General features: G+C 49.8%; 1 protein-coding gene across 35 annotated transcripts in view; it reads right to left on the reverse strand.

The window, feature by feature from the left end:
- LOC119967772 (regulating synaptic membrane exocytosis protein 1-like) overlaps positions 1 to 22,296 on the reverse strand; it is a 1,070,524-nt gene that overhangs the window by 311,851 nt on the left and 736,377 nt on the right. For 21 of the 35 annotated variants that reach the window (XM_038800731.1, XM_038800737.1, XM_038800730.1 and 18 more), the window contains one exon: positions 14,190 to 14,285. The exons of the other annotated variants lie outside the window; for them this stretch is intronic. In XM_038800731.1, coding sequence (XP_038656659.1) covers positions 14,190 to 14,285 — 96 coding nt within the window. The remainder of the gene's footprint in view (positions 1 to 14,189; positions 14,286 to 22,296) is intronic. 35 annotated transcript variants of the gene reach the window in all.

Here is a 22,296-nt window from a genome sequence, read left to right on the forward strand (position 1 = left end):
GTGGACATAGGTAGAGTGCTCTTTTGAAGGGTCAGTGGGCCCTTGAGGGGCCGAATGGCCTCCTTCTGTACAATAGGAATTTTATGATTCTGTTCCAACAGCTTATTTTTGTTACGCCTTTAATGTAATCAAATATCCCAAGGCACTTCAGAGGAACATGAACAAACAAAGTATGACACTGAGACACATAAGCAGGTGACCAAAGGCTTGATTGAAGGGTACATCTTGATGGAGGAAGGTGCGATAGTGAGGCCGAGAGATGTATGGAGGAAGTTCCAATGTATAGGGCCGAGGCAGCCCTATATTGGTGGAGCAAATTAAAATCAGAAAAGCTGAAGAGACCAGAATTAAAGGAATGCAGAAATCCCAGAGGATTGTGGGGCTGCAGAGAGAAAGAAGGGGCAAGGCCATGGAGCGAAGTCAAACAAAGAACAAAGAAAAGTGCAGGAACAGGCCCTTCGGCCCTCCAAGCCTGCACCGACCATGCTGCCCGTCTAAATTAAAATCTTCTAACCTCCTGGGTCCCTCTATTCCCATCCTATTCATGTATTTGTCAAGATGCCCCTTAAATGTCACTATCGTCCCTGCTTCAATAACCTCCTCCGGCAGCGAGTTCCAGGCACCCACTACCCTCTGTGTAAAAAACTTGCCTCGTACATCTACTCTAAACCTTGGCCCTTGCACCTTAAACCTATGCGCCCTAGTAATTGACCCCTCTACCCTGGGAAAAAGCCTCTGACTATCCACTCTGTCTATGCCCCTCATAATTTTGTAGACCTCTATCAGGTCACGCTCAACCTCCGTCGTTCCAGTGAGAACAAACCAAGTTTATTCAACCGATCCTCATAGCTAATGCCCTCCATACCAGGCAACATCCTGGTAAATCTCTTCTGCACCCTCTCTAAAGCCTCCACATCCATCTGGTAGTGTGGCGACCAGGATTGAACACTATACTCCAAGTGTGGCCTAACTAAGGTTACATACAGCTGCAACATGACTTGCCAATTCTTATACTCAATGCCCCGGCCAATGAAGGCAAGCATGCCGTATGCCTTCCTGACAACCTTCTCCACCTGTGTTGCCCCTTTCAGTGACCTGTGGACCTGTACACCTAGATCTCTCTGACTTTCAATATTGAGGGTTCTACCATTCACTGTATATTCCCTACCTGAATTAGACCTTCCAAAATGCATTACCTCACATTTGTCCGGATTAAACTCCATCTGCCATCTCTCCACCCAAATCTCCCAACAATCTAAATCCTGCTGTATCCTCTGACAGTCCTCATCACTATCCGCAATTCCACCAACCTTTGCGTTGTCTGCAAACTTACTAATCAGACCAGTTACATTTTCCTCCAAATCATTTATATACTTGAGATGATTGCTATCACTAAGGAGGTAGTAATGGGCAAGCTAATGGGGCTAAAGGTAGACAAGTCTCCTGGTCCTGATGGAATGCATCCCAGAGTGCTAAAAGAGATGGCTAGGGAAATTGCAAATGCACTAGTGATAATTTACCAAAATTCACTAGACTCTCGGGTGGTCCCGGCAGATTAGAAATTAGCAAATGTGACACCACTGTTTAAAAAAGAAGGTAGGCAGAGAACGGGTAATTATAGGCCAGTGAGCTTAACTTCGGTAGTAGGGAAGATGCTGGAATCTATCATCAAGGAAAAAATAGCGAGGCATCTGGACAGAAATTGTCCCACTGGGCAGTCGCAGCATGGATTCATAAAGGGCAGGTCGTGCCTAACTAATTTAGTGGAATTTTTTGAGGACATTACCAGTGCTATAATAACGGGTAGCCAATGGATGTGGTATATCTGGATTTCCAGAAAGCCTTTGACAAGGTGCCACACAAAAGGTTGCTGCATAAGATAAAGATGCATGACATTAAGGATAAAGTAGTAGCATGGATAGAGGATTGGGTAATTAATAGAAAGCAAAGAGTGGGGATCAATGGGTGCTTCTCTGGTTGGCAATCAGTAGCTAGTGGTGTCCCTCAGGGATCCGTGTTGGGCCCACAATTGTTCACAATTTACATAGATGATTTGGAGTTGCGGACCAAGGGCAATGTGTCTAAGTTTGCAGACGACACTAAGATGAGTGGTAAAGCAAAAAGTGCAGAGGATTCTGGAAGTCTGCAGAGGGATTTGGATAGGTTAAGTGAATGGGCTACGGTCTGGCAGATGGAATACAATGTTGACAAATGTGAGGTTATCCATTTTGGTAGGAATAACAGCAAAAGAGATTATTATTTAAATGGCAACATATGAAAACATGCTGCTGTGCAGAGAGACCTGGGTGTGCTAGTGCATGAGTCGCAAAATGTTGGTTTATAGGTGCAACAGGTGATTAGGAAGGCAAATGGAATTTTGTCCTTCATTGCTAGAGGGATAGAGTTTAAGACTAGGGAGGTTATGCTGCAACTGTATAAGGTGTTAGTGAGGCCACACCTAGAGTATTGTTTTCAGTTTTGGTCTCCTTACCTGAGAAAGGACGTACTGGCGCTGGAGGGTGTGCAGAGGAGATTCACGAGGTTAATCTCTTACGAGGAGAGGTTGAGTAGACTGGGACTGTAGTCGTTGGAATTTAGAAGGATGAGGGGGGATCTTATAGAAACACAGGATAGATACGGGCAGGTTGTTTCCACTGGTAGGTGAAAGCAGAACTCGGGGGCATAGCCTCAAAATAAGGGGAAGTAGATTTAGGACTGAGTTTAGGAGGAACTTCTTCACCCAAAGGGTTGTGAATCTATGGAATTCCTTGACTAGTGAACCAGTTGAGGCTCCTTCATTAAATGTTTTTAAGGTAAAGATAGTTTTTTGAGGAATAAAGGGTGTTCGGGCCGGAAAGTGGAACTGAGTCCACAAAAGATCAGCCATGATCTCACTGAATGGTGGAGCAGGCTCGAGGGGCCAGATGGCCTACTCCTGCTCCTAGTTCTTATATACTACAAACAGCAAAGGTCCCAGCACTGATCCCTGCGGAACACCACTAGTCACAGCCCTCCAATAAGAAAAGTACCCTTCCATTGCTACTCTTTGCCTTCTATGACCTAGCCAGTTCTGTATCCATCTTGCCAGCTCACCCCTGATTCCGTATGACTTCACCTTTTATACCAGTCTACCATGAGGGACCTTGTCAAAGGCCTTATTGAAGTCCATATAGACAACATCCACTGCCCTACCTGCATCAATCATCTTTGTGACCTCTTCGAAAAACTAGTTAGTGAGACACGACCTCCCCTTCACAAAGCTAATACGTCCATTTGCTTCCAAATGGGAGTAGATCCTGTCTCGAAGAATTTTCTCCAGTAATTTCCCTACCACTGACGTAAGGTTCACCGGCCTGTAGTTCCCTGGATTATTCTTGCTACCTTTCTTAAACAAAGGAACAACATTGGCTATTCTCCAGTCCTCCAGGACATCACCTGAAGACAGTGAGGATACAAAGATTTCTGTCAAGGCCTCAGCAATTTCCTTTCTAGCCTCCTTCAGTATTCTGGGGGAGATCCCATCAGGCCCCGAGTACTTATCTACCGTAATACTTTTCAAGACGCCCAACACCTCGTCTTTCTGGATCTCAATGTGACCCAGGCTATCTGCACACTCTTCTCCAGACTCAACATCCACCAATTCCTTCTCTTTGGCGAATACTGACGCAAAGTATTCATTTAGTAGCTCGCCCATTTCCTCTGGCTCCACTCATAGATTCCCTCGCCTGTCCTTCAGTGGGCCAACCCTTTCCCTGGCTACTGTCTTGCTTTTTATGTACTTGTAGAAAGCCTATTTGCCAATGACTTTCCGTGACCCCTTCTAGCCCTGCTGACTCCTTGCTTAAGTTCCTTCCTACTTTCCTTATATTCCACACAGGCTTCGTCTGTTCCCAGCCTTCTAGCCCTGACAAATGCATCCTTTTTCTTTTTGACGAGGCCTACAATATCTCTTGTTATCCAAGGTTCCCGAAATTTGCGGTATTTATCCTTCTTCCGCACAGGAACATGCTGGTCCTGAATTCCTTTCAACTGACATTTGAAAGCCTCCCATATGTCAGATGTGTATTTACCCTCAAACATCCGTCCCCAATCAAGGTTCTTCAGTTCCCGCCTAATATTGCTATAATTAGCCTTCCCCCAATTTAGCACATTCACCTTAGGACCACTCTTAACCTTGTCCACCAGCACTTTAAAACTTACTGATTTTTGGTCACTGTTCTCGAAATGCTCCCCTACTGAAACTTCTACCACTTGGCCGGGCTCATTCCCCAATACCAGGTCCAGTACAGCCCCTTCCCTAGTTGGACTATCTACATATTGTTTTAAGAAGCCCTCCTGGATGCTCCTTATAAACTCTTCCCCGTCTAAGCCCCGAGCACTAAGTGAGTCCCTGTCAAATTTGGGGAAGTTGAAGTCTCCCATCATAACAACCCTGTTGCTTTTACTCCTTTCCAAAATCTATCGACCTATCTGCTCCTCTATCTCTCGCTGGCTGTAGGGAGGCCTGTAGTAAACCCCCAACATTGTGACTGCATCCTTCTTATTCCTGATCTTTACCTCGCTGCCCTGAGGTGTCCTCCCGCGGTACAGCTGTGATATTCTCCCTCACCAGTAGTGCAACTCCTCCACCCCTTTTACATCCCCCTCTATCCCACCTGAAACATCTAAATCCTGGAACGTTTAGCTGCCAATCCTGTCCTTCCCTCAACCAGGTCTCTGTAATGGCAACAACATCATAGTTCCAAGTACTAATCCAAGCTCTAAATTAATCTGCCTTACCCGTAATACTTCTTGCATTAAAACATATGCACTTCAGGCTACCAGACCCGCTGTTTTCAGCAACATCTCCCTGTCTGCCCTGGCTCAGAGCCATAGTTGCCCTATTCCCGAGTTCTCCCTCAATGCTTTCACTTTCTGACCTATTGCTCCGGTACCCATCCCCCTGCCATACTAGTTTAAACCCTCCTGTGTGACACTGGCAAACCTCGTGGCCAGGATATTTATGCCTCTCCAGTTTAGATGCAACCCGTCCTTCTTATACAGGTCACATCTGCCCCGGAAGAGCTCCCAATAGTCCAGATAACGGAAACACTCCCTCCTACACCAGCTGTATAGCCACGTGTTTAGCTGGTTGAAGCTCAGAAGTCGGAAGCTCATCTCAAGATGCAACGTGACACCAAGGTTGCAAACACTTTGGTAAAATATCAGCCTGTTGCCAAGGAGTGGGATGGAGTCAGCAGCTATGGAACAGCATTCATGATGTGGACTCAAAAGGTTTTCCCAATATTCATTTGGGGGAAATTTCTGCTCATCCAGATCTGCAGATTAACAATTCTATGGATGATATTATGTCAACAACCGTCTATAACACAACAAATTAGCTGACTGAAAAAGGAAGTAGCAACTGCCAGTTCGCTAACTGTCCAAACACAAGCTTGTAATCTAATGATTGCGAGCTGCAACAGACATACTTCACTCGCGACTGTAAACCTCCAACTGAAAATCCCCACTCAAACTCGGACCCTGACCGCTTCGAGCCTGACCATGTCCCCTTCCACTCTGACACTGACCGCTTCGAGCCTGACCATGTCCCCTTCCACTCTCACCGTGACCGCTTCGGGCCTGACCCTGTCCCCTTCTACTCTGACCCTGTCTCCTTCCACTCTGACCCTGTCCTCTTCTACTTTGACCGTGTTACCTCCCAACACTGACCGTGACCCCTTCTACTCTGACCCTGTCCCCTCCCAACACTGACCGTGACCCCTTCCACTCTGACCCTGTCCCCTTCCACTCTGACCCTGTCCCCTTCCACTCTGACCCTGTCCCCTTCCACTCTGACCCTGTCCCTTCCACTCTGACCCTGTCCCCTTCCTCTCTGACCCTGTCCCTTCCACTCTGACCCTGTCCCCTTCCACTCTGACCTCTTCTACTCTGACCGTGTCCCCTCCCAACACTGACCGTGTCCCCTTCCACTCTGACCCTGTTCCCTTCCACTCTGACCCTGTCCCCTGCCACACTGACCCCTTCCACTCTGACCGTGACCCCTTCCACTGACCGTGACCCCTTCCACTCTGACCCTGTCCCCTTCCAACACTGACCGTAACCCCTTCGAACAATTGCCGTGACCGCCATCCAGTCTGACCGTGACCCCTTCCTCTCTGACCGTGTCCCCTTCCACTCTGACCCTGACCCCTTCCACTCTGACCCTGACCCCTTCCACTCTGACCCTGACCCCTTCCACACTGACCGTGTCCCCTTCCACTCTGACCGTGTCCCCTTCCACTCTGACCGTGTCCCCTTCCACTCTGACCCTGTCCCCTGCCACACTGACCCCTTCCACTCTGACCGTGACCCCTTCCACTGACCGTGACCCCTTCCACTCTGACCCTGTCCCCTTCCAACACTGACCGTAACCCCTTCGAACAATTGCCGTGACCGCCATCCAGTCTGACCGTGACCCCTTCCTCTCTGACCGTGTCCCCTTCCACTCTGACCCTGACCCCTTCCACTCTGACCCTGACCCCTTCCACTCTGACCCTGACCCCTTCCACACTGACCGTGTCCCCTTCCACTCTGACCGTGTCCCCTTCCACTCTGACCGTGTCCCCTTCCACTCTGACCCTGTCCCCTTTCACTGATCCTGTTCCCTTCCACTCTGACCGTGACCCCCTTCCACTCTGACCCTGTCTGTCCCCTTCCACTCTGACCGTGTCACCTTCCACTCTGACCCTGTCCCCTTTCACTGATCCTGTTCCCTTCCACTCTGACCGTGACCCCCTTCCACTCTGACCCTGTCTGTCCCCTTCCACTCTGACCGTGTCACCTTCCACTCTGACCTTGTCCCCTTCCACTCTGACCCTGTCCCCTTCCACTCTGACCCTGTCCCCTTCCACTCTGACCCTGTCCCCTTCCACTCTGACCCTGTCCCCTTCCACTCTGACCCTGTCTGTCCCCTTCCACTCTGACCTTGTCCCCTTCCACTCTGACCCTGTCCCCTTCCAGTCTGACCTTGTCCCCTTCCAGTCTGACCTTGTCCCCTTCCACTCTGACCCTGTCTGTCCCCTTCCACTCTGACCGTGACCCCTTCCACTCTGACCGTGTCCCCTTCCACTCTGACCGTGTCCCCTTCCACTCTGACCGTCTCCCCTTCCACTCTGACCCTGACCCCTTCCACTCTGACCGTGTCCCCTTCCACTCTGACCGTGTCCCCTTCCACTCTGACCCTGTCCCCTGCCACACTGACCCTGACCCCTTCCACTCTGACCCTGACCCCTTCCACTCTGACCCTGTCCCCTTTCACTCTGACCCTGTTTCCTTCTACTCTGACCGTGACCCCCTTCCACTCTGACCCTGTCCCCTTTCACTTTGACCCTGTCCCCTTTCACTCTGACCCTGTTCCCTTCCACTCTGACCCTGACTCCTTCCACTCTGACCCTGTCCCCTTTCACTCTGACCCTGTTCCCTTCTACTCTGACCGTGACCCCCTTCCACTCTGACCCTGTCTGTCCCCTTCCACTCTGACCGTATCACCTTCCACTCTGACCCCGTCCTCTTCCACTCTGACCATGACCCTTCCAATACTGACCGTGTCCACTTCCACTCTGACCGTGTCCCTTTCCAATACTGACCATGACCCCTTCCACTCTGACCGTGACCCTTTCCACTCTGACCGTGACCCCTTCCACTCTGACCGTGACCCCCTTCCACACTGTCCATGGCCCATCCATATGTGTATAGTCAGAAATGATAGTGTACAGTCAGAGGTGGAGCGTGTACAGTCAGAAACAGTGGTGTACTGTCTGAGATAGAGAGTGTACAGTCAGAGATGGTGGTGTACAGTCAGAGATGGAGAGTATAGTCAGAGATGGTGGTGTACAGTCAGAGCTGGAGAGGACAGTCAGAGATGGAGAGTATACAGTCAGAGCTGGAGAGGACAGTCAGAGATGGTGGTGTACAGTCAGAGATGGAGAATGTACAGTCAGAGATGGTGGTGTACAGTTAGAGATGGAGAATGTACAGTCAGAGATGGTGGTGTACAGTCAGAGATGGAGAATGTACAGTCAGAGATGGTGGTGTACAGTTAGAGATGGAGAATGTACAGTCAGAGATGGAGAATTTACAGTCAGAGATGGAGAATGTACAGTCAGAGATGGTGGTGTACAGTTAGAAATGAAGAGTGTACAGTCAGAGATGGAGAATGTACAGTCAGAGATGGAGAGGACAGTCAGAGATGGTGGTGTACAGTTAGAGATGGAGAATGTACAGTCAGAGATGCAGAATTTACAGTCAGAGATGGAGAATTTACAGTCAGAGATGGAGAGTGTTCGGTCAGAGATGGAGAGTGTACAGTCAGAGATGGTGGTGTACAGTTAGAAATGAAGAGTGTACAGTCAGAGATGGAGAATGTACAGTCAGAGATGGTGGTGTACAGTTAGAGATGGAGAGTGTGCAGTCAGAGATGGAGAGTGTACAGTCAGAGATGGAGAGTGTACAGTCAGAGATGGATAATGTACAGTCAGATGGTGGTGTACAGTCAGATGGAGAGTGTACAGTCAGAGATGGAGAATGTACAGTCAGAGATGGCGGTGTACAGTCAGAGATGGCGGTGTGCAGTCAGAGATGGAGAGTGTGCAGTCAGAGATGGAGAGTGTACAGTCAGAGATGGATAATGTACAGTCAGAGGTGGAGAGTGTACAGTCAGAGTTGGAGAGTGTACAGTCAGAGATGGAGAATGTACAGTCTTAGATGGTGGTGTACAGTTAGAGATGGAGAGTATACAGTCAGAGATGGTGGTGTACAGTTAGAAATAGAGAGTGTGCAGTCAGAGATGGTGGTGTACAGTTAGAGATGGAGAGTGTACAGTCAGAGATGGAGAATGTACAGTCAGAGATGGAGAATGTACAGTCAGAGATGGAGAGTGTACAGTCAGAGATGGAGAGTGTACAGTCAGAGATGGTGGTGTACAGTTAGAAATGAAGAGTGTACAGTCAGAGATGGAGAATGTACAGTCAGAGATGCTGGTGTACAGTTAGAGATGGAGAGTGCGCAGTCAGAGATGGAGAGTGTACAGTCAGAGATGGAGAGTGTACAGTCAGAGATGGATAATGTACAGTCAGAGATGGTGGTGTACAGTCAGATGGAGAGTGTACAGTCAGAGATGGAGAATGTACAGTCAGAGATGGCGGTGTACAGTCAGAGATGGAGAGTGTGCAGTCAGAGATGGAGAGTGTACAGTCAGAGATGGAGAATGTACAGTCAGAGATGGCGGTGTACAGTCAGAGATGGAGAGTGTGCAGTCAGAGATGGAGAGTGTACAGTCAGAGATGGAGAATGTACAGTCAGAGATGGCGGTGTACAGTCAGAGATGGAGAGTGTGCAGTCAGAGATGGATAATGTACAGTCAGAGATGGTGGTGTACAGTCAGAGATGGAGAATGTACAGTCAGAGATGGAGAATGTACAGTCAGAGATGGAGAATGTACAGTCAGAGATGGTGGTGCACAGTTAGAAATGAAGAGTGTGCAGTCAGAGGTGGAGAGTGTACAGTCAGAGTTGGAGAGTGTCCAGTCAGAGATGGAGAATGTACAGTCTTAGATGGTGGTGTACAGTTAGAGATGGAGAGTATACAGTCAGAGATGGTGGTGTACAGTTAGAAATAGAGAGTGTGCAGTCAGAGATGGAGAGTGTACAGTCAGAGATGGAGAATGTACAGTCAGAGATGGTGAATGTACAGTCAGAGATGGTGAATGTACAGTCAGAGATGGAGAGTGGACAGTCAGAGATGGAGAGTGGACAGTCAGAGATGGAGAATGTACAGTCAGAGATGGTGGTGTACAGTCAGAGATGGAGAGTGTACAGTCAGAGATGGAGAATGTGCAGTCAGAGATGGAGAGTGTACAGTCAGAGATGGAGAGTGGAGAGTCAGAGATGGAGAATGTACAGTCAGAGATGGAGAATGTACAGTCAGAGATGGAGAATGTACAGTCAGAGATGGTGATGTACAGTCAGAGATGGAGAGTGGACAGTCAGAGATGGAGAGTGGACAGTCAGAGATGGAGAGTGTACAGTCAGAGATGGAGAATGTACAGTCAGAGATGGTGGTGTACAGTCAGAGATGGAGAGTGTACAGTCAGAGATGGAGAATGTGCAGTCAGAGATGGAGAGTGTACAGTCAGAGATGGAGAGTGGACAGTCAGAGATGGAGAGTGTACAGTCAGAGATGGAGAGTGGACAGTCAGAGATGGAGAGTGGACAGTCAGAGATGGAGAGTGGACAGTCAGAGATGGAGAGTGTACTGTCAGAGATGGAGAATGTACAGTCAGAGATGGGGACCTGTTCTTTCTTTGACTGTATGCATCACTCCTGGCCATAGCTTCCACCATTTATAGTGGGCAGGATTCTCCTGTCTCCCAGCCACGTGTTTCTCGGCTGAGCACCATTCGCTGGCCGGCGGGATTCTATCTTCCCGCTACTTGTCAATGGGATTTCCCACGCCGCCGGGAAACATGTGGACTGAGGTACGCTGCAGGCGGGGACAGTGAATCACAATGAGAGTGTTCCGGCCAGTTGCAATTTCCGACTCAGACTGTATCCTCTCCAACTTCTTACAGTGCAATGGCTTCACTCCCATCTCTTGAGACAGAATGCCATTGGTAAGTCTCATAGTCAAGACCGGAATACATGAACTAGGCTGGCTCCTCATTGTGAGATTAGAGGCTGCTGCACTGTTGCTATACTTTCGTTTATATGGAATATCAGGTGGATGTGAAATATACTGCAGCAGAATTCACAAAGAACGAAGAAGCCGGCCTTCTAAGTTGTCCCCAAATGTGTATCCCTCAACCTGCAACACACAGAGCACCTGGTCAGTGTATCAAATAAGTTTTCAGAAAATATTTTTGAAGTAGAATGCAGAATGAAATTTCTTGCAATTATTTCCCATCCTCAGGCTATCCCAAAACACTTCTTAGTCAAAAGATTAGTTTTGGGAGTATAATCCCTGGGATGTAGGATTTGAGCACAGTAAATAACAAAAATATGACGGGCCCAGAATTTCCATTCTCTGGAAGGTACCCCAGAAAATGCACTGGGAACCCACCGGAGATCCCCATACAAGGACTGCTGGAGAACCTCCTGGGAAATTTTAACTCCTATTGGGCCATTACCCTGTACCCAGGACCATCTGATAAACTTGCAGATGGTTCTGACTCAGGAATATCTATCCAAGAAGGGTTAAATGAATTAAAACCACTTCTACTTGTGTAACTATACTACTGACCCCCTGACTGCCCCAACCCTGAATACACACCCTTGACCATATGACTAAAACCCCACCCATGATCCCCTCCATCCCCTGATCAACCAACCTGACCACACTCTCCTGATCACCCGCCCATCCTGTAACCTTACGCACTTACCATCTTGCCTATCAAAGTGGCTGCGACCTTTATACTTACCGCTTTATGGCAGTTAGTGCAGTAAACAGGGGCATGGCTTCACTGTCCCCACTTCCCGATGGTTCAGCCCCGCACTGATGGACACTAACAGCAGCTGCACTTCAATTTTACAGCAGCCCTGGGTCAAGAGTCTGAGTGAGAAATGTGCAATCGGAGTGGGCAATCGACCGTGGCTGCCACTCCATCCTCCATAAGCAATGGTTTATGAAAATATTTATCCCAAAACTTATTATGAGTACACAGTTTATTTTGTAGTCAATATATATGACTGATTGCCTCTTAATTTTGTGAAAGAATTAACTCTGAACCATTTAAATTTTATTTTAACAGTAGAATGAGTTACGAGTTTCCATCTGAGGATCTTTTTGAAAATATAGAGAATCTGAATTGTTCTACATAAAGCAGAGAAGGAGGGGCGGTACGGTAGCGCAGTGGGTTAGCACTGCTGCCTCACGGCGCCGAGGTCCCAGGTTCGATCCCGGCTCTGGGTCACTGTCCGTGTGGAGTTTGCACATTCTCCCCGTGTTTGTGTGGGTTTCGCCCCCACAACGCAAAGATGTGCAGGCGAGGTGGATTGGCCATGTGGAAGAAAAATCAATTGGGTACTCGAAATTTTTATTGAAAAAAAATGAACAGAGAAGGCCAAGAGTAGATTTGATAGAAGTGTTTCGTCATGTAGGGTTCTCCGGTGCCTTCGCCGCATGACTCTCGGCGGCACACCGTGTGCTGGTGGTGGGATTTTCTCTTCCCACCACTTGTCAATGGGATTTCCCATTGAAGCCACACCACACCATCAGGAAACCCTGACAGGCAAGGGGGCCGGGGGCAGGTGGGGGTGGTGATGCCGGCGGTACCAGAGCAGGTTGGCAATATTTATGGAGCAACTGTTAAGTATTTAAAATTCACACCTTCGGGCGGCATGCTGGTGCAGCGGTTAGCACTGCTGCCTCACGGCACCGAGGTCCCAGGTTCGATCCCGGCCCCGGGTCACTGTCCGTGTGGACTTTGCATATTCTCCCTGTGTCTACGTGGGTTTCACCCCCACAATACAAAAAAGATGGGAAGGCTCGGCTAGATTGTCCCTTAATTGGGAAAAAAAATGAAATTCATATATCTCGATCAGCTGGTGGAAAGAGATTCACCTGTCGTGTTCAAAAGGAAATTAGATACATATTTGAGAGGGGAAATAATTGCAGCCATATAGTCAAGAACGGGACAATGGGACTACCTGGATTGCTCTTCGAAAGATTTGGCTCAGGTGTGATGGGCTGAATGGCACTCCTTCAGGGTGACAGTGTCCATTAATTCTACATTCTAACTTCTTTTACTGAAAATAAAATACGTCATTGGCAAATTGGTTGAAATGAGCTACCTTGACTTTGGAAGGCTGAAAAGACTCACAAAGTCACGGTGACAAAGCCAGCAGAACAGTTTAAATGAAGGAGTAAATTAGCTCGGTTAGTGGGCGCTTCTCCAGTCCCTCGCCCACTCGTTTCTCGGCGACGTGCCGTTTGCTGGCTACGGAGGACAGAGAATTTGGCTGCTCCATTCGCTGGCAGCAGGATTTTACACCCCTGCTGCTTATCAGTGGGATTTCCCATTTAAGCCACCCCACGCTGCCAGGAAGCCCACGGGTGAGTGTGCGCTGCCAGCAGACAGAGAATCCCAACGGCCGGATAATTACAGCATAGGCTTGCTTCCCTTGAGCATCGGTCATTAAATAGTTAATATAATTGAGGGGTAGAATTCTCTGGTCGTTCGGTGGTGGCATGCTTGACTAATCCTGCTGGCAACGCACACCCGCCCATGGGTTTCCTGGTGGCTTCAATGGGAAATTCCATTGACAAGAGGTGGGAGTAGAGATTCCTGCCACCAGCCAATGGAGCAGCTAAATTCTCTCTCCCCAGTAGCAGCACGGCGGGTTCGCAATGGAGAATCCCGACCTCGGTGTTAAAGTGATTAAAGAGGTGAATCGATAAACTACGGGCAGCATGGTAGCACAGTGGTTAGCACGACTGCCTCACAGCGCCAGGGACCCGGGTTCAATTCCGGCTTGGGTCACTGTGCGGAGTCTGCACTTTCTCCTCGTGTCTGCGTGGGTTTCCTCCGGGTGCTCCAGTTTCCTCCCACAGTCCAAAGATGTGCAGGTTAGGTAAGGTTATGGGGTTACGGGGATAGGGTGGGAGAGTGGGCCTGGATAGGGTGCTCTTTCAGACCAAATGGCCTTCTTTGCAGTGCAGCAATTCTATGATTCTATTTGTTCAATGGTTGGGTGTCTGAGGTTTCAGACAACAGGACAAAACCTTAAAATAAAGCCAAGCTGTTTAGAGACCAATCACTTCTTCACAAAGTAGGGAGTAAATCTTAAATTCGCTTGCCCAATAAGCTGTGGAGGCTGGGTGTCAACTGAAAGTTTCAAAACTCAGCGAGATAGATTTTTGTTAGGTTACAGAACTAATCCATGACAATGATATAAAGGTCCAGATATGCCATGATCCAGGAATGAATAGTTCCCTGTTCGCATTCAAGTTTGTCAGTCTGTGCAGTTGAGAGACATATATTTATATGATAGTTCATTATTGAAATTGATTGCTGTTCACATCATGCCATCAATTGATCATTATACTGCTTTGAGGAGGAGCCGAGTTTTGAGAAACCTAACAAAGTTCTGATAGCAGAGCAGCATCAGGAAAGTGATTGGACAAACATCCAGCCATTTTTCTACCCTTCTTACCTAACCAAGAGTTCTGTAAATGACAGTATCCGTGATTCCCGTGTCTGAGAACTGTCCTGTCTACTGCTGAATGTAATGCAGGCAGGCAAAGTGGAACTTCAGAAGCAGTTTGAAAATTAAATATTATAAGTAAAATATTAATTCATGCAGATATATTTAACAATGTTATATGATAAATTAAAAACAAATTAATTAAAATAATTAACCAGCAATTATTATACATCATGATAGCATCTAGAAAATAAATAAAAACATGAAATATATTTCAGCAGAAAAGAGTTCAATAAATTAAAATAACCAAATATAATTTGATATCTGAGCTCACTGGGGATTGAACCAATGTCTCATTTCAACTAGAAATACACTGAAGTAATAATGTTCATGAAGCAAGACAGGCCATATCAAAAAGTAAACTAAATGACACTTAAAAAGGATCCAGTTCAACAGAAAGTAAAGATTGGGGGAGTAAGGAGCAGGGGATTATTCAACAATAATGTTGCGGATTCTAAATTGTCTAATGCTGTTGCTTAGAGGTTTCCATAGTCTGTCCCAATTTCTGCGACCATCATGTGCGCTGCAACCTTCCCCACCCTTTCCCTTTTAACAAGCCTGCAGATAGTACAAAGATTGGCCATGTGGTTGATGATGAGGAAGAAACCTGCAGACCACAGGAAGATGTCAACAGAATTATAAACTGGGCAGTAAAAAGACAAATGGAGCTCAAGCCAGAGAAGTGTGAGATGATGCATTTGGGGAAGGCCAACAAGACAAGACAAGAGAGTATACAATAAATATTGGGATGTGGAGAGGTGTACCTTGGAGACAAGGGGGAGATAACCTTGGAGGGGCTGGTTTAGCACAGTGGGCTAAACAGCTGGCGTGTAATGCAGAACAAGGCCAGCAGCGCGAGTTCAATTCCCATACCTACCCGAACAGGCGCCGGAATGTGGCGACTAGGGGCTTTTCACAGTAACTTCATTGAAGCCTACTTATGCCAATAAGCGATTATTATTATTATAAGGAATCTACAGACCCTGGATAAGTAATATAGGTAGATAAATAGAATGTAGTTGACTGTATAGTTCTGTTCATCCTATTATAGAAAGGATATTATTAAACTAGAAAGAGTGCAGCAAGATTTACTAGGATGCTACCGGAACTTGATGGTTTGAGTTATAAGGGGAGGCTGGATAGACTGGGATATTTTTCCATGGAGTGTGGGAGGCTTAGGGGGTTCTTATAAAGGTCTATAAAATAATAAGGGCATAGATAAGGTAGATAGTCAATATCTTTTCCCAAAGGTAGGGGAGTCTAAAACCAGAGGGCACAGGTTTAAGGTGAGAGGGAAGAGATACAAAAGGGTCCAGAGGGTGACGTGTGTCTGTAACAAGCTGCTTGATGCAGGAGTAGAGGCGGGTACAATTCTGTCTTTTAAAAAGCATTTAGACAGTTATATGGGTTAGATAGGTGTCGAAGGCTATGGGCCAAATGCGGGCAATTGAGATTAGTTTAGTGGTAAATACTGGGTGGCGTTGACAAGTTGGGCCGAAGGACCTGTTTCCATGTTGCAAACTTCTAAGCCTCTTAATGAAAATGAAATGAAAATCGCTTATTGTCACGAGTAGGCTTCAATGAAGTTACTGTGAAAAGCCCCTAGTCGCCACATTCCGGCGCCTGTCCGGGGAGGCTGGTACGGGAATCGAACCGTGCTGGCCTGCTTGGTCTGCTTTAAAAGCCAGCGATTTAGCCCGGTGAGCTAAACTGCCTCTTTCGGGAAAATTAGGGATGGGCAATAAATGCTGGCCAAGCCAGTGATGTCCAAGTACCTTGAACAAATAAAAAAAAAATCGTAAGCTTGGACTTTCATTGCTTTTGAGCAATTTTAAAAGTGGTGGGAAGGACCCAATTCTGGGATTCCTGCCCCCTAATCTTTGCTGGCGTGAGACAAGTGTTTGGGTAATGAGCTTACACCTTACACTCCTGACCTGGCCGGCTCCATTGCAGTGGCAAGCATCTCCTAGCTCCCCCTTGCAATTTTCATGCAGTCTGTGATGATAGGGCCTCACGGTAGCATGGTGGTTAGCATCAATGCTTCACAGCTCCAGGGTCCCAGGTTCGATTCCCGGCTGGGTCACTGTCTGTGTGGAGTCTGCACGTCCTCCCCCTGTGTGCGTGGGTTTCCTCCGGGTGCTCCGGTTTCCTCCCACAGTCCAAAGACGTGCAGGTTAGGTGGATTGGCCATGCTAAATTGCCCGTAGTGTAAGGTTAATGGGGGGATTGTTGGGTTATGGGTATATGGGTTATGTGGGTTTAAGTAGGGTGATCATTGTTCGGCACAACATCGAGGGCCGAAGGGCCTGTTCTGTGCTGTACTGTTCTATGTTCTATATGCATAAGCAGATATGTGAATATTAACAGATACGACCTCTAACCACCAGCTGGAAGTAAAGAATAACCATGTGACACTGTTACCTTGAGGCATCTGGAGACAGTCGTTGAAGTGGATAGTCTCAGTTGCAATAGCTCTTCGATATTTTGATTGTATTAATTTAATAGTTTTTTTTATAGTTTCATGTTTGTTATCTAACCCACGTCATTATTTAACAATAAAACTAGTCACAAACTAGATGTTCTGTACTGTACTAATTCCGTCCAGTCAAGCACCAAAAAATAGCTTCTTGACCCTCCTGCTTCACGGCCCCTCAGAGCTGTCAGGAACCAAAATCTGGATTTGGTAACCTTTTGAATGGGAAGGTCAAAATGGCTTAGCCAGGACCCCATTTCCCTTTCATGCTCGCCATGAATCAGCAAGAGGGCAAAAGGGGCCATGTGAGTGAGTGGGGGTCATGAATTGGCATGGGAAGTGGTTGGGAAGTGTGGGATGGGTCGTGAAGAGGGAGCGCAATAAAGCCGATCAACCTTTGACACAACCGGGAGGGAGTGACACGGAACTGAGGGGGGCTTCAAACCAGCTCGTCTTGGCACTCGGCTGCCTCCTTGGCCTCTCTGCTTTGCTGCCAGGCCTGACTCTAACTTCAACTGCTCTCCACCACCACTGCCCGCCCGCCCACCACTCGCCTGGAGGGAAGATTTAGGGGGGTTCTTTCTATCAAGGCAGGTCCAGTGACGCAGGAATTTCCCAACTCGAGCAACCTGCCTCTGTAGAGAAAATCCAGCCCATAGAATCAGAATGGTTACAATGCAAAAAGAAGCCCAAAGTCTGTCATACTTGTCTTCGCTCCCACACCCGCACTCTTTTCCCTGTAGTTTTCAGGGATTATTTTTTGAAAGGCAGCACTGAATTTGTCTCCACCATACTCCAAGGGCGCGATTCTCCGGAAAGATTTGTAAGTGTGGTAACAAGCGAGAACAGCCGTGAGCTTCCCGGCGCTTGGCCCAGCGAGGCCGGGAATGTTATTCAACGTTAATTGGACCATTGCTTCTCACCGCAAATGAAGGCTCGCCAGCACCGCGCTCACTGGTTCCAAGCTAACAAGGTCAAGCAGCACACAAACAACACTTGCACAGCCGACCCCACTCAGCTGGCAGCCATGGCACTGAGACGGTTGGCCCAAGATTCGGGGTTGCAGACCTGGGGAGGCTCCTCAATGTCGTGGGGACCAAGAGGCATGTCCTGTTCCCCCGAGGGTCCCGGACGGTGAACCAGGGCAGCCAGTGCCGCCTGGAGTGTGACCAGCAGGACTGGCCTCCAGTGTCGCAAGAAGGTCAATGACCTACACCGGGCAGCATGGGTGAGTTGACACTAACACCTCCAACTCCCGCCCTGAGACCTTTCTGCCCCCATGTGAGTATCCACCCCCACCCTTCCTTCACACCCCTTCTCCCATGACTGTGAACCACAAATGCAGTTTACGATGCCCCCCCACTCTGTGTCTCTGCAGGAGAAGCTCTCCATCAAATCGCCGGGCGAGGGCCCAGACTGGCGGTGGGGTGCCGGACGAATGCTCACCGCCTTGGAGGAATGGGCCCTGGAGGTGACTGGAATGACTGAGGACAGAGCGGTCACCAATGCAGAGGTTGATGCAAGCCGCAGAGGTCAGGATTCACTGGGCCCCCCCTGGAGGACTGTCACACATAAATAGTTATTGCCATTCTGACTGACCCATCCCTCCCACTGACCACATTTCCATTCTCCTGCAGGCCCTCCAGCCGACGGTGCCAGCCCATCTGGGCGGGCCCCCTCCCCTGCCTCCCATGAGAACACCTTGGAGGAGAACTCGGAGGATGCTATGATCAACACATCACAGCTGTCAACCCTACCCTCCACCAGCACGGATTTTCGCACCTCTGAGGGAAACGTTAGTGGACAAGCTTCTGGGTCACAATCTGGTCAGCACCACACATGATGTAGATCAGGTGGAGGCAGGAACCCCCAGGTGAGACACCAGGTCCCATCTCGGTCCCAGTCACATGCTGAGCCTATGGAACAAGAAACAAGGTTACCCAGAGCTGATGGAGCGACACTACAGCAGGTCCATAACCGAATGGGGAGTCCCAGAGGCTACGGGCACAGGAGATGGTGGCATCGAGGCCAACCCTGCTAAGGTGGCAACTAGGCAGTGGAGAGCCTGTTGCACGACATCGGCACCATTAGTGAAGGTGTCCAAAGCATCGCGCAGTTGGTGATGGCCATGGCGGAGGGTCTTGGCAGGAAGTCCGACTCACTGTGGGATGCCACCCAATACCAGGCTAACCTTGATGAGATGCACTGGGACACGTCAACTCTCAGATTGGTATGGCTGAGGCGCTGCGAAGCTTGTCATAGTCACAGATGGACATTGCCGTGGCTCTGCAGAGCATGACCCAATCACTGAGGAGCATCGCTGAGGGCATCGACACGATGGTGCAGATATTGGGGAGCCGCCAGGACTGGCAGAGCCAGGTGATACAGGGGCAGCCGGAGCTCGAACCAGTTGCCCCTCCATCCCGAGGTGAACCCCAGGGCCCTATGGGCATCGGGCGGGAGGTGTGTGGATACCTGGACTCGCTCCATGGAGTGGAGATGGTGGCGACCGGTTCTCCCGTGTTCCATCCCTCTGATGAGGCCGCATCTCAAAGTCAGCACACAGGACAGGGCTGCCGACAAAGTGCGCTCCCCAGAGGATGCCTGCCAGGGGCACTGAAGGCCACAGGAAATGGTAAACAGCTGGCTGCCACCACCTCAGATGTGCAGCTTGGGTCATACATAGTCAGAACAGTAGAGCAGGGTTAAGCACGCTGAGTCTCGCTGAAGGGACCGGAGGATGGTGGGGAGGGGGGACGTGGGTGGTGAGGGAGAGAGTGGGGCGGCACCATAGGGAGTGTGGGGCATTAGTGGACACCTGTGACACATTCAAAACTCTTGACCACAAACAATATGATGCCTCTGTCATTTTCTTCCGCAATGTTGATGCAAGCCGCAGAGGTCAGGATTCACTGGGCCCCCCCCGGGCCCGACTGGGTCACTGTCTGTGCGGAGTCTGCACGTCCTCCCCGTGTCTGCGTGGGTTTCCTCCGGGTGCTCCGGTTTCCTCCCACAGTCCAAAGATGTGCGGGTTAGGTGGATTGGCCAGGCTAAATTGCCCGTAGTGTCCTAAAAAAGTAAGGTTAAGGGGGGGGTTGTTTGGTTCGGGGTATAGGGTGGATACGTGGGTTTGAGTAGGGTGATCATTTCTCGGCACAACATCGAGGGCCGAAGGGCCTGTTCTGTGCTGTTCTATGTGGGTGGACCTCCGAACCCTTGGCCTATCTCTCAAGGCATTCAGCTTCCCCAAGCACACAGTGTGCAGGTGATGGGTGTGAGCGAGCACTCAGCAGACAGGCTGGGGTCAGACTGGCATAGATCAAGGAGCAGCAGCTCTCTGTGTGTTATCATCACCCCCCTGCTCTCGACAGTGACCCGCTAACGGTACGGACACAGCCCCATCACCCTGGAGTGATGTTACACAGACCCTGGGAAATGGGGGTGGGGGGTGGTAAGGTATCAATGATAGACCAGGCCATGTCCTCTGTGAAGCTGATGAAAAAGAGGCCCTCCCTGGCCCTCTGGGCTTGCCGGACCCTCGCCACAGCTGCCTGTCCTATAGTTGGTCCTCCAGCTCATCCCCGGACTTGCCCTCCAGTCCCCTGTTGGTCCGGTGCCTCCTCATCATCCTTGTCCTCCTCCTTTCCTCAGAGCTAGGCACATGTTCCTCATCCTCAACATATCGCTCCGCTGCTGTGCCAGATTGTGGGTGACACAGCAGTCCACCACAAAGCGAGCGACTCTCCGGGGGTGTACAGCAGGGCACCACCGGAGCGGTCAAGTCATCGGAATCACATTTTGAGCAGTCCGATGCACCGCTCACTCACAGCCTGGGTGGTCACATGAACCTCGTTGTACCCGGTCTCCGCGCTGGTGTCTTTAGCCAGATCCTCAGCAGATAACCCTTATCCCCAAAAGCCAGCCGCCCATCCTGAGGTGGTCTTCGAAGAGGCTGGGGATGACCGAATACCTCAGGATGTAGCTGTTGTGCACATTCGCCAGGAAGCATGCGCACACGTGATGATCTTCATGTGGTGGTCACACACGTGTTGTACGGGCTGGTTTAGCTCACTCGGCTAAATGGCTGGCTTTTAAAGCAGACCAAGCAGGCCAGCAGCACGGTTCGATTCCCGTACCAGCCTCCCCGGACAGACGCCGGAATGTGGCAACTAGGGGCTTTTCACAGTAACTTAATTGAAGCCGACTCGTGACAATAAGCGATTTTCATTTCATGTTCAGGAAGTGGAACCACTTCCCGTTAGCAAATGTAGGGCACTCCCAGTTGGCCCAATGAATGCAAGGCAACAGGCCTGCAGTCTGTCAGCCCCTGGAGCTGGGGATCCCAGTGATGGTGGAGAATCCTGCTGCCCGGGCATCTTGTTGGGCTTGGCCCATGTCAAAGTTGATTTAGTTTTCCGCCCGGGCAAACAGGGCATCTGTGACCTGTCTGATGCACCTGTGGGCTGTGGCCTGCGAGATGTCACATAGGTACCGACTCAGGCCCTGGAATGATCCTGAGGCATAAAAGTTCCCGGCTGCGGTGGCTATCAAGGCTGCGGTGACCTTGATAGCCACCGGGAGCTGTCCTCCTTCTTCTTCTCCTCCTCCACGTGGTGCCAAGACCACGAGGACGTGGCACAGGTGCTGCACCGTCGTCTTGTTGAGGTGGAGCCTCCTGCGGCACGTGCTGTCTGTTATCAGTTCAAAGGACCAGCGACACCTGTAAACCATGGGCCCTCGCGGGACTCCCCCTCGGGGTCCCTCCCTGGCCTGGTGGGCAGCGGGTCCTCCGGGTGAGGGGTGGGGTCCCTGTGTCTGTCCTCCCAGCCTATCAGCAGTACAACTAGGGCCTATTTAACAAGGTCCAAAACACCGTCCATAGCATTCAATATCTGTCAGGAATTGGGGGAGCGTGTTATACTGACAAACGTGGTGGCTCCCACCCCGGGATTTTCCATTCCCCCATTGATCCACCCTCCCCACACCCGCAAATCCCTGTCCACATACTCCTGGCCCCACTCACCGGACCCTAAACCTGCACCCCAGATGCCCGCACATCACATCACATGGACCGACGCTGGCCTCCTCCCGGTGGCATTCACCCACCCTCCGGCCATGAACATGTCCCCAGAGCCGTGTCCCATTTGCTGGGCATTCGGGATATGCGTGTGTGGTGTTGCCTCCTGCAGGGATCAGGCACAGTGTCCAGGCATCACGGGTGGTCTCAACACAGGCATCTCAACTGATTGAGATGCTTGGTAATAATTCCCACATGCTACACCCACCCACGGGAATCCAATTTGAACTGTATGAAGTGTTCACGTAACCACGATTGCCAATTACCTTGGCAATAGGTGAGGGTTAGGTATGGTCCTGGGCACGCGGGCTTCGGATTGTCCCCGGACTGCGTACACATGATCCAGGGGTTGGCATGCTGGTGCCATGTGTGGTTGACACCCTCCCAATGCGTTCCGCCCCCTACCCCTACCCCTCTTTGCATGGCAGCACATACCTGTGGAGGGTGATTCCTGGCCGAGGGTCCCCCACCTCTGCCGAGCACTGAAGCGGCCCGCCCAGCATCCC

The sequence above is a fragment of the Scyliorhinus canicula genome, chromosome 6 (assembly GCF_902713615.1).
Source record: "Scyliorhinus canicula chromosome 6, sScyCan1.1, whole genome shotgun sequence".
In the NCBI taxonomy this organism is placed as follows: domain Eukaryota; kingdom Metazoa; phylum Chordata; class Chondrichthyes; order Carcharhiniformes; family Scyliorhinidae; genus Scyliorhinus; species Scyliorhinus canicula.